Below are 13,092 nucleotides of genomic sequence, written 5' to 3'. Positions count from 1 at the left end.
ACGTCCTCGGCCTCTATTTGCAAAGCTGGTGTTAGAACTAGCCGAGTACACTAATCCCTCTCTGGCTTTTCTAATTCCTGTCTCAACTATATGTTGGCTCACACTATTCTTTCCTGACCTTATCTTATCGACTGGCCTTCACTGTCTCCTGCTAGCATTCTCTTGTTTCACGACTGTCCTCCAATACACACAAACGTATCTCGCCACCTGCAAGTTAGTTATGAGTCTGTTAATGTATTAGCTTGAGGGTGGGGTGACAAACACAGTTGGAGGAGAGGTCTCTTCGAGTCATCTGATATTTCTGTTTTCAAACCTTTCCTATTGGTTCCGCCTTGTTTTCCAACTTTCCTTATTGTCTCTTTCTTATTTGCTCTGGGAGTGTATTTCGTTAATAATTGTATCATTGTATAGTATTTAACCTGATGCGTCACAAAGTGAAGTGGCAGTCTCCTGAGAACCTACTCTGTGTACTTCTAGGATAACTGTACTAGCTGCAGCTAAATAAATCTGATCTTCTAACGCCGACAGAGTGTCCCATGTCTCTGTGTAGCGAAGCAGGTGAACTCCGGAGACTTTGGGCGTACCCTGCGCCGCCAGGCCCAAAAGGTTCTGGTTCTTCAGAACCCCCAGAGGCCAGCCCTGCTGCTCAAACCCTGTATCATCAGTTGAACCCAGTTGAACCCAGGACTCCCAGGGGCAGTTCAGGGGCATGTTTGCTGGTCTTCTATTCAGAGCCACAGGGACATTACAGGCTCCCACCATCTCTAACATGCACCTGGACCCAGCCTGGGTGAGTCCTGAACCCCCAAGTGGTACCCCTCCAGTCCTGGACCCTTGGTTGTGGTGTTAAATATGACCAGATAGCCAAAATCCAAAACATGTGAATTATTAGCTAAAAACTGCTCTGAGAACAGAGGAAAGATCGTGACCAATCCGCTCCTGGATCTGCTCGAGAGACATCTCTGCGCAGCCTGACATCGGTGTAGCTCCCACTACGTTCTTCTATGTAGCAGAAAATCCTGTTAAGCAGTCACTTGGCAAAGGGGCATCCACCCTGCTGAACTGTTGTTGGCCACATCCTCCAGCTTCATCCCACTGAAGATTTTTGACTTCCAAAAGAGTGACCAAATCAGAACGTTGAAATCTTCACTACGGATTTGTCCAGTGGCTCTCCGACAATACCTCTCCCTCCTCAGACCCCGCTGCAGCCTTGCCCTCCTGAACTCTACCTTCTCAGAACCTTTTCTTCAAAACCTCATATAAGTCTGATGGAAAACCCCGACTGGGCTCAATCCACTTTTTCCGTATTTTTTAATATTTGACCAGGTCTCGGGCAACCAGATATCTGTGGTTGGAACTTTGAACTTTTAAGTATTGTTTTTTTGCAAAAATAAGTTTATGACTTTGGTTCTTTCAATTGGATTTTTATATCTCTGGTGTCAAATAATCTATTAAAATTTACTCAATTTTTCTGAATTGGTGCAGGGTTTTTCTTGTGGTGTATTTTCACTTTTTACTGTTTGTGTGTCACAATCAACCCTTTACACATAGTCTCTAAATTAAGCCTGATTGCTTTTTGTGTCAAGGGTTAAGCACTGCTTAATTTAGTGACTTTTGCAGTTCTTTACTGGGATTGTAGCTGCTTCTTGAGCAGGGGTCGCCTCCCATTCAACCAAGAACACAATTTCTCATAACTCTTCTTTCCTCCTAGTGCGACAGAGCACCTTTGGGGCCTTATTACGAGTACAATGGTCCATAGTCTGACAATTTGAATTTTCTGAAATATTTTAGGGAAATGGCATTGCTAAACTTCAACTTGAATTTTTCGATTTCTGATTCATATTACTATATTTGACTTGTAATAAATAGCACCCATTGTATCCTTAGAAGAGAATTGTCTTAATAGTCTTCATAAATGGAGAGGATAAAAAGCAATGGCATTGCAAAGGTACCATGGTTCCTAATAAAAAGGTGGAAACTGGGCCCCACTGCCTCTTGGCACTGTAGTAAAATACACCATAAGTCGAATGCAGTGAGTCTCTCACATCTGCGGACCATGGTGCCACTCTCAATCTCCTGAAAAAATTATAGCTAATCATGCGTCTACAGAAAATACTTCCTAAGGCTGAGTCAAAAAATTAAGTTCTGCCAGGGCTTCCAGTTGTGTTTCACAAGCAAACTAATATGGTCTTTCTGGCGTGCACAATTTCTCATTGAGGTTTGCTATGCAAAATTGCATAATTCTTTTCGAAATATTGTGCAAAATGATGGGAAAATTGCAAGCAATAATGATTAGATTTTTGTACAGATTTCCACATTTAATAATACATTTCTCTAATATGACCTTCTCTATCCTTTCTAACATGTTTTTATGTCTATAAATTTTAATTCACTGATATTACTGTCCTCGAATTTCAAAATCAATACAGTTTACAGGTAGCACACAGTTATCCATCAATTTAATACTGGATCAATTATAAATCAATTCAGGGTTCTATAAGGACTAAACGTATACTGATGAGCATTGATAAGCCTGCTGCACAAGAGGAGCCATGACTCATGGAGATACTTGAGTTGGGTTCAGTCGATTATGCCACGTCATGGCGACACAACCCAATGGTCAGGGTACAGGGCAGGGTACGTTTTCTTTTTTACCATAGTATGCACCATACGTGGTACCAATTCAGTAAGCGGTCACTGGTGCACAGAAAGATGAAATTTCAGATGTGTTTATTGTATGGTCTTAAGAGATAAACTGCTTAATGTTACATTGTTTAATAAAAAGCCTAGAGTTTGCTTCAAAAGACTGAAAAGTTTTAATGACTCCACATTTATATTTTATATGTTTACCTAACTCCCTAAAAAGAGCAGCTATGTCTCAAAGTTATGTAAAAGAAACAATTGATGGACGGAATGCTGGACAATGCAAACATTCACCCCCAATCACAAAGATCTGGGTTTAATCCATCATTCTTTTGCTCACCACACCACCCCAGTTTGGACCCAGCCATATGCAAATCAGTCTTGACCCTGTTCCTTGTGGAAACAGTCCAGCCCGAACTGCCAAGCCAGGTCCTCCCTGGACCGGAAACAAGCATCCTGGGACCGGTTTCAGGGCATCACACTTTATCAGCCAGGCTAGCTTAAATCCAATGGTTTAGTGAGCACTGGACCCACATCTGGGCATACCCTTCTCACTTAGGGCGACATATGCAAAAGAAACAATTGATGGATGGAATGCTGGACAATGCAAACATTCACCCCCAGTCACAAAGATCTGGGTTTAATCCATCATTCTTTTGCTCACCACACCACCCCAGTTTGGACCCAGCCATATGCAAATCAGTCTTGACGCTGATCCTTGTGGGAACAGTCCAGTCTGAACTGCCAAGCCAGGTCCTCCCTGGACTGGAAACAAGCATCCTGGGACCGGTTTCAAGGCATCACCCTTCATCAGCCAGGCTTGCTTGAATCCAGTGGTGTAGTGAGCACGGGACCCACGTCTGGGCATACCCGTCCAGGAAGGACCTCGCTTGGCAGTTCGGACTGGACTGTTCCCACAAGGAACAAGGTCAAGACTGATTTCCATGTGGCTAGATCCAAAATGGGGTGGTATGGTGAGCAAAAGAATGATGGATTTAACCCAGATCCTTGTGACTGGGGGTGAATATTTGCATTGTCCAGCATTCCGTCCATCAATTGTTTCTTTCCCAAATTTTTGGAAGACACCTGTCAAGTATTTCTTTGTGGGACCACTAGTAATAGAAGCACTTGATGCTGGGATCAAAATAATAATTTTTCAAGGAAAGAGGAAACACAGCAGCTCCATGTTAGAGGACAGGCTTGTTCCAGATCAATAGATACATTTTGCTGCACTAGCAGGGGGCCGTGAAAAGATTGAGACCCTGGGAATAATGTCTTCTATGCCCCACTTCTAATGGCCATCAAGAATAGTTGCCTTCCGGGCACAAGCTGAATGAGCAACATTATGCAACCTCTGTCGCATAATGTTGAGAGGTGTGGCGCAGCGGCCAGAGCAGCTGACTCTGGAGCCTGGGACTCATGGTTCATTCCCTGGCGGTAGGTCAGCACAGCATCATGTGACTCTGGGCAATAGCTCACTTAATGTCCCCAATGGCCCCCAGGCACCTTGAAACCTTAAGGGGTGATATGTTTGCACTTAACAAATATGGATTACTGTATTGAAAAGCAAATTATGGCATGGTTCACATTGTCGGTGTCAAAAAAGAGCCAGATTAGACGCTTGTAATCGAAAAGTTGCTTAATTTACCTTTAATCACTCTCTCATCACTCTCGCTGTGTTCCTGTTTGCAGCCAGTCGCCGAACGTGCAGCTGTTTTTGCTGCTTCAGGATTCCATTTCTAAAGTAACAAGATATATAACAAATATAACTTTTAAGCTAAATACAAAACTGATAAGGTACAAGTTTTGGATCCAAATTTATGAGAGCTGCTTAATTTTAACAGTGCCAATTTCCTCAGTAGTGGTAGAACATTTCTGTGGATTGCAGTTGTCAAACATGGCCGGATAACAAAACATTTTTCCCTGCCATTAGTAAGGAAGCGTTTTCTCCAAACACCTATTTCCACCATATTATAGAAGTTGATAATGTGTGACAAGAATGTTTCTGCACATTTAGGATATGCAGACTTCCTAACATTTTGTGCTGGGATTATGTCAACTAATGCAACATGTTTATTTGGGATTTACTTTCCAGCGTAAGATTTTCTTTTTGTTGTTTGTTGTTTTTATTTGTTGGGAAAGTTGCAATGTTTGTGCTAGCATAGTATCTTTTACCAGAATGATACCCTTCCAGTACAAAAACTATGCTAGATGTTGCAATGTGGTGCAAAGGTGCGCAAATGGCAATGGGCAGTCTGGTTGGGTGCCAGAGCTAGTGAGGAGAGAAGACCTTCTTTCTCCCTGTCCATCAATGCAGCACTGCATGACTAATATGCAAATCTGCCCCTTGCTGCATTCCATGTGGTTGTGCTGGTAATGTGGTCTGTCTTTTGTTCTGCTGTTTTTTTGGGTTGCATTATTGCAATGTGATTTTGTTTTGTCGTAATGCAGTTTTTTGTTGCTATCTTTTTTGACTGTTTTATGTGACGTGCTATGTTATTTTAATTGTGGTACTTTTGGTATGTCAATTGAGTATGTTATATCTCCAGCTAAAAGCTGCACATTGAAAGTTCCTGTGACTAACAACGATGTATCCCTCTCTAAGGGGCATATTATCAAGGGCCTTATCTCCGCTTTTTTGGCTTAAAAAGCCAAAGAAGCGGAGATAATGTATTCGCCCTATTTATAAGGCAGTGCTAACATGCATTCGCGCATGTTAGCAGCCTTTTTACCTACGCCTCGCTTTGCATCTCTAATGAGATGCAAAGTGGGCGTTTCCTACTAACACAACACGGGAATCAAGGAGTTACAGCACTACTCCCTATCAACAAGCTGGCAATACCTATGTTAGAATCAGCGCTAACCGCGGATAACGCTGATAGCTAACGTCAGCTAAAAAGCAGACTTAGCTATACATATTATGGGAGGTGGATTCTATGGCTGAATCCACATCTCCCTATTAGCAAGGCTTGCCTTATCGCTTCCGTTGTATCGCTGGATTTCCAGCGATGTGCGCGGATTTCACCGCTATCGCCGGATTTGATATCGCCGTGGAGATATGCGTTGTAAATAACGCGATATCTCGGCGATTAAATCCGGCGATAGCCGGCGTTATGCTAAACCCGCTCAGCGATGTTTATCACTTTTCTTTGTTGATATGCTCCAAAATTAGTAAAATAACACTGCCCCAGCTCTTTAGCACTTAAGACACCAATGAGCCCAAAACTGTGGCCACCACCACCAGAGCTCACATTTGGTGCTACGGCCCTGTGAATCAAATATGCAGCATTTCACACTCAGCAGGTTCATTATAAAGCTCAAAAGTGAGCTGCAGGCTCGTTTTTATACAATATGCAGAAACATATCTCTGTATTTTGTACATCACACATCCATGAAACAATGTTATATTGTCAACGGCACCCAATTAGGTCAGGTGTTTAACCAACGTGACCGCCTGACACTATGAGGTGACTTTTAAACGCATGAAATGGTATAAGTGAATTAGCATACAAAGGCATCAAATAGTTAAAGAGGCAATTTGTTCAATTTCATTCATTGATTAAAATAGATGAAATTCTTGGACAGCAAAAAAAAGGCTGATAAAGGTGCTGTAACCAACACTTTTCTTTCTACTCTCATTTTCACCTTTTCTTTAAAGGAAGTGTGAGGCCTGCTTCAGGGCACAGCAAAGGACAATGGTGGTGGTTGAGGTCTGCCCTAATATGAGTCACTAAACTAGGTCAAGTATCACCTTTCTGATCTTGACCTTCAGGGTAGCAAGGTCTATCAGCCAAACACTTCTCAGGTAGGTAGTGTGGCGGTGGGGGAGCACAAAAGACTCAGAACACAACAATCCACCAAACAGTGCTTATTTTAGGTAAAGAAAATGCCCCTTTTTGTCTGATCACCCTACGCCCATTTTTGGTAGAATTTATTGCTGTGTTTTTTTTTCACTCTGTAAACCCGGAATATACTAACCAGGCCCAAGTGAATGTGCTCTGATCCCTAACACATGACAAAACTGGCTATACTCCTTATTGATTGTCATATTTAACTTACCTGTAACTCTCTAAAATAGGGTAAAAAGTGTTCCCAGGCCTTGTAAGCTAAATGTCACCAGTGGGCTGCAGCACACATTGTGCACCAGTAGAGCCACAGTGCAAAACATGCTTGAAGGCTGGCCACGAGTAAACTGACTGTGCAGGTATAAATTACAAATTTGACTTGTCAAAATAACCCCGTCTGACAGGCCAAACCCTCCTTATGTATTTTAACAAGTCACCCCTAAATAGCCTTAAGTGCCCATAAGGGAGGGTGAATATTATTTAAGAGTAGTGAGGAAATGTAAATACGGCCCCATCTTTCCTAGTAACACCATTACGCTGTTGCCCTCACTCAGGCACCTCCAACCTTCGTAGCGTTTCTTTGAAATTCTATACTTCTGCGCATATTACACGACCTTTCCTGTTTCCCTGAGCTAAGTCCATTCTGAGACCCGGCTCGAAGGAACTAATCCCCGAGATAACCATCTATTGACCCTTGGTGACCGTTCTCGGCCTCTGCAGTTGTTTTACAAATCACCATCTTCAACACGCAAACACGTCCTGTCGTAAATTAATTTAACCAAGGAATGGCTATGCCACCTGACCTATAGGGTCGGTGTTCTGCTTGGGTTTTCGGATCAGATAGAACCCTCTCATCAGAGCCTCACTAACCCAGCCAGAACGTTACCCTCTCCCTAGAACCTATTTACAATAGTGCAACCACATATATCTACCACCTAAGGACAGGGGATTCCTACTATACATACTAAGACCTCTTATAATCGGCGGCCTCGCGATCCCATACGGATCCAGACCTCTCTGCCCATACGACAGTATCACAAGTGGCGGCCTCGCGATCCCACACGAATCCAGACCTCTCTACCCAGACGGCAGTCTCAGCACAATCGGCGGCCTCGCGATCCCATACGGATCCAGACCTCTCTGCCCATACGACAGTATCACAAGTGGCGGCCTCGCGATCCCACACGAATCCAGACCTCTCTACCCAGACGGCAGTCTCAGCACAATCGGCGGCCTCGCGATCCCATACGGATCCAGACCTCTCTGCCCATACGACAGTATCACAAGTGGCGGCCTCGCGATCCCACACGGATCCAGACCTCTCTACCCAGACGGCAGTCTCAGCACAATCGGCGGCCTCGCGATCCCATACGGATCCAGACCTCTCTGCCCATACGACAGTATCACAAGTGGCGGCCTCGCGATCCCACACGGATCCAGACCTCTCTACCCAGACGGCAGTCTCAGCACAATCGGCGGCCTCGCGATCCCATACGGATCCAGACCTCTCTGCCCATACGACAGTATCACAAGTGGCGGCCTCGCGATCCCACACGAATCCAGACCTCTCTACCCAGACGGCAGTCTCAGCACAATCGGCGGCCTCGCGATCCCATACGGATCCAAACCTCTCTGCCCATACGACAGTATCACAAGTGGCGGCCTCGCGATCCCACACGGATCCAGACCTCTCTACCCAGACGGCAGTCTCAGCACAATCGGCGGCCTCGCGATCCCATACGGATCCAGACCTCTCTGCCCATACGACAGTATCACAAGTGGTGGCCTCACGATCCCACACGGATCCAGACCTCTCTGCCCATACGACAGTATCACAAGTGGCGGCCTCGCGATCCTATACGAATCCAGACCTCTCTACCTAGACGGCAGTCTCATGCGACAGTTCATCCTATGATCACCATAACATACAAAAAGGGAATCAGTCTCACTATTCATCAGATCACACAAGGATTGCCAGTTCGAGCATAGCCTGTTCTCAGGTTCGAGGGGCTCCTCTTTCCCTTATTCAGTTACCACTTACCTGATCAGGGTTAACATCTGTTCATGTAGCCGCAGCTGACTAGAAGAATAGGCTACCCTCTCATACAAGAACACGCAGCACATGTTGGTTCACTACAAACTGGGTACTTTATTACTCATTACATACGCAATCACATAACATTACAATATAACACATAACCTGCAAAGGAAAGTGAAAGATTAAGTTGTACACTCTAATAAGAAAGGGTCGACATCACCTTAGTAGTATGTAGCCTGCACTCAGTGGTCATCTAGGTTCCATTCTCGTCTGTGCCTCGGCTCGCCTGGAATCACCCTTCTCCGAGTCACTGGGACCTCTTCCTTATCGGCTACTCTCTCCTCTCTGGCTATTCTGCTAGGAGAGCATCTGTCTCTCGGTTCTTCTCCGCCTTCAAGATGGCGTCTGTCTTCCCTGGAATAAGTAGTAGCTTTACTGCTAACGGCTAGATGCCGCCTACGGACTGAACATGTAACTGCCTCAGACTTTCACTAATATAGAGGTGCGTTTCCTCATGGAAAATTCCGGCCCGTAACCTGCCGCCCACCAAATTCTTGTACCTCCCCGTACCAAGGACACGTTCCCAGCCGGCCGGCCTGATGTAGTGTCTTCGGCATGAAGAAAAATACAATCCTTCGATAAGGGCCGGCCTGAACCGGTTCTCTCCAAGCGAATAACACCTCATAACTAAAACATTACATTTGACCTAGAAGCATCCCAAGCTGCCGGAGCAGAAAGAAAGATGGAGTCTCTCCCGTTTGAGGCCTACCAGGCCTGAATTCAGCACAGCTCCATGAAATACCCTCACTACAGGACAGGTTATCCCTAATACTAACAAATCTATCCCCTAGGCTATGTGTGCAAGCCCTGATCTATGGGGAAGAGCACAGAATCATGTCGAAGTGCCTAGTAAATAGGCTCCATTCACTACTCTAACCCTTAGACTTGAATGATAAGAGACTGAAGTCACATTCCATTATGGTTCCTCACAAGAAGGCCGGGAAAATCGAGCAGAACAGTCGGGTAGAGAAAACGACCTTAGGGAAGGAATTTCTATTACCCATTATCCTGTATCTTGTACAAAGAATGTTTTCTTGTGGATGGTTTGTATTTTTATTGCACATTGAGGGGGTTGTTGCTTTAGGGGATTCAAGCGCTACAAAAGACTGTGAGCCACGGATTGAAGTGGCAGTCTCCTGAGAACCTACCACTGATGTACTTCTAGGACAACTGTACCTAGCTGCAGCTAATAAATTGAAGTTCCTATGCCAGACAGAGTGTTCCGTGTCTCTGTAATTTGGAAGGCGAACTCAGAAGATTTCAGGCGTACCCTGCGCCGCTGGGCTTATTCAGCCCGGTTCTTCAATTTGGTGCCCTCTGTGAGGCCGCTTCAGAGGTCGTGGGTCCAGCCCGAGGATCGTGAGGAGCCCCACAAGGAGATTCCGGAGGACACGCACCACGTGATCGACCCCTGCATGTCGTAAGTGGAACGAAGGTTTTTTACGTGTGGTTTCTCCCTTCCAACGGCTGCAAAGACCTGCTGCCCTGACTGCGGCCACACTTTGGCTCCCTTGGTAATTGGTATCGCGAGACATCAGACGGACCTCTGTTGGCGTACGGAAACATCTGGTTAAGTTAAGTATAGTGGCCACTCCTTTGTCTTTGTTTTGTCTTTGTTCGACTTTTGCAAAAGCCGAAACCGAGAGGTGAGTGCAGTTTTTTGTACTATACAGTGACTAATTAACCCCTTGAAGTTTGTAAAGAAACTATTGTGGTAGCGATGCCTGGTTTCAGTACGTTTGGAAGATGGTTTTGTTGTAATCGCGATAGGGCTTCCCGACTGGAGGACTCTTGTCCAATTCCTCCGGCCGGAACTCCCACTTATGAAGTATACTCTAAACATGGTATTGGCCCCATAGCTTTTAATGAGGCATGGGTTCGCTATACTAGGAAAGATGGCGTTTTACGATGGCTGCAGAATGGCAGTTTTGAGCTCAATATTTTAGATAATTTGGAGAACACTTTGTTTAAGCGAAAAGCCCGGCCGGCTATGTTTGACTCTTTCCGCTTATGGCGAAAGGAGGCTAAACAGAAAGAAATAAAGCAAGCTAAAAGAGATAGGAGGGATATGTCTATTTTACAAGCTGCGCAACAGTTTAAAAATAATGAAACCGATTATGCGATTGAGGTCTCAGATAGGCAACATCGTATGGCGGTAGATAAATGTTATCCAGTGTTGCCAACTTCCCCTATGGAGAAAAATGTGGACCCTGAGAAGGATCCTTTAATGTCCCATCTGTTGAGATTACCCCCGCCCTATGCGCAGGGAGCTAATGCACCTTTTGGATTACCGCCTGCCCCCGGAGCGAATGCACCATTATTATTAGCACCTGCCCCGCCTGTTCCGCCTGTTGTCCCACCTGTCGCTCCTCAATTGGTTCCTGCACCCCCACCACAGTCTTCGCCGGTATTAGCGAGCTCTCCCTTACCTTCGGCTCCCTTCGTAAATGTTACTCCCGCTTCTGCCCCGCCTAATATTCTGTCTCCTGTCCTAATGACGAATTCTCCCTCCGCCCGGAGGCGAATGATCGATACCGTTTCTGGCCTTTTGTCCCCTCTCTTTGGGACATTTCAAATGACCCCTGTTCCTCCTCATAGACAAACTCGTAGTCAGCTCCCAGGTCCGGAGGAACGGGAAGTGCTAGATCTTCAAGCCCGGCGGTGGATCACGAATGGCCCCCAGTATAGTGTGCAAGACATTATGGTCACCTTTCGGCAGTGGGGGGCACCAACGCAGAGATATGTTTTTGATACTATGTGTAACATTTTAAGTCAAGAGAGGGAGGATATGGGATTGGGACGAGCCCCTCAGGGCCTGCTCGATGTACAGGCCGAGTTTGATAAAGGACTGATTGTGGGCGCAGAGGTTGAGGACGCGGTAGGAACGCTTGTCACTTTTAGAATGATGCTTGCCTGCCGGTCCTTGCGAAAACGCGATTCCTCCGTCAGGCGGAAATTAAAACACTATCCCATGAGAGAGGTTCCCCCAGTGTGGAGAGAGGAGGTTGCAGCTCAGGGTGCTAATCCTCTTATACCTGCTCACTTTCAACATGTGTGGGTACATGTTCCTTGGAAACGATCTGAGGTATTGGCCCTTAAGCAGTCCTTACCGGACCCCCGTAAGAATCCTGCTGGGTACTACAAAGAGTTGTCCCAAACTGTCAATGCATGTATTATGAATTTGGCCGATATAGACATGCTAATGGGTAATGTGGTTCCACAACCGTTATGGGCTAGGATTCGGAAGGAGGACCATGTCGGGGAACTGGGGGGTGATTGGGCTCCCATACTCGCCGCGGACAGACTCCAAGTGGGTGGTGCCAAACCTGAGGCTCTAATTACAGAACTCCCAGCTAGGATCATTGCCTTACTGAAAAGTATAATGCCCCCTCTGCGAGTTAATTGGGATAAGTTAGCAGCTTGTAAGCAGAAAGCGGATGAAAGCGTCTCTGATTTCTTCACTCGTTTCGAGGAGACGTTCATCGATGATAGTGGTCAGGTTGTGAGCACTGAAGGTGGCCAACGACTGTTTGTAGACAAATTTGTGTCAAATTTGGTTCCGGAAATATCTAATAAATTAAAGAATTCCGAAAGTGCGCGGGCGGTCTCCTCTTCGGCCCAGATATTGGCTACTGCTCAGTATTATGAAAATAGGGATAAAGAGGAAAGAGAGAAACTTGATAAAAAGAGCAAAGAGCTGAAAACAAAAGTTCTTTTGCAACAAGCTTATCCTCCTCGCCCTGCCCAACATGAATATCAGCCGTCTCCACCATTCCAGAGACAGTTGCAGAGGTCTGGGCCTTTCGTTCCCTGACCTCCACTGGGCCAAAATCAATGCGCTTACGGTAAAGAAGAAGGCCATTTAAAGTATAATTGCCTGGTTTAGTTGCAGCGCATGAGCGGTATTCCCGCATCACGAGGCCAGGGTGGTTATCAGTCAGCACCAAGAGGCAGAGGACGAGGTACGCCGCCTAATAACCAACGTTCCATTCCCCCTGGAAACTCCACGAATTATTTCGATCAGCAAAATGTTCAGTCTACCAACTATTACAACAGTGATTACTATACTGAGGATGAGAGTCAGAATTCCCAACCTAGCTAGGACAGCCATGGACAAAGTAAGAGAGTAGTATCAGTTCCAGTGGACCAAAGCGGGCCTTATGTTGATGTGGAAGCACAAGGTGTTACAGAGCCATTCCTATTAGACACTGGTGCAACCAAGAGCTCTATGATTCACTCTAAACTCCCTGGGGCACCTTTGTCTGGCTGTACAAATGTTTCTGTGGGTTTTTCTGGCGCCCCAGTTCATAACCCAGTTTCATGCCCTTTGCCCATTTCAATAGGTCCTTACAAATTGGAGGCCCCGCTCCTTTTAACAACTGGTTGTGGTGAAAATGTGTTGGGCTTGGATTTATTGAAGAGGTTGTATGCGACATTACACTGTTCCCCTTCTGGTGTACGTCTTACCTTAGGTAAGAAATTGACCTCACCGATGTACTTGTCTAA

At 45.7% G+C, this 13,092-nt stretch overlaps 1 protein-coding gene across 1 annotated transcript in view; it reads right to left on the bottom strand.

Annotated features, from left to right (window-relative positions):
- The window catches only part of LOC146816612 (cysteine-rich venom protein LEI1-like), a 193,494-nt gene that overhangs the window by 105,210 nt on the left and 75,192 nt on the right, over positions 1-13,092 (bottom strand). Inside the window, exon 6 of the mRNA XM_085610487.1 lies at positions 4,292-4,382. Within this exon, the coding sequence (XP_085466613.1) occupies positions 4,292-4,382 (91 nt within the window). The remainder of the gene's footprint in view (positions 1-4,291; positions 4,383-13,092) is intronic.

The sequence above is a fragment of the Triturus cristatus genome, chromosome 6 (genome assembly GCF_964204655.1).
Source record: "Triturus cristatus chromosome 6, aTriCri1.1, whole genome shotgun sequence".
In the NCBI taxonomy this organism is placed as follows: domain Eukaryota; kingdom Metazoa; phylum Chordata; class Amphibia; order Caudata; family Salamandridae; genus Triturus; species Triturus cristatus.
Note: the sequence above shows the minus strand (reverse complement) of the source record. Positions and strands in the feature narration are given on the sequence as shown.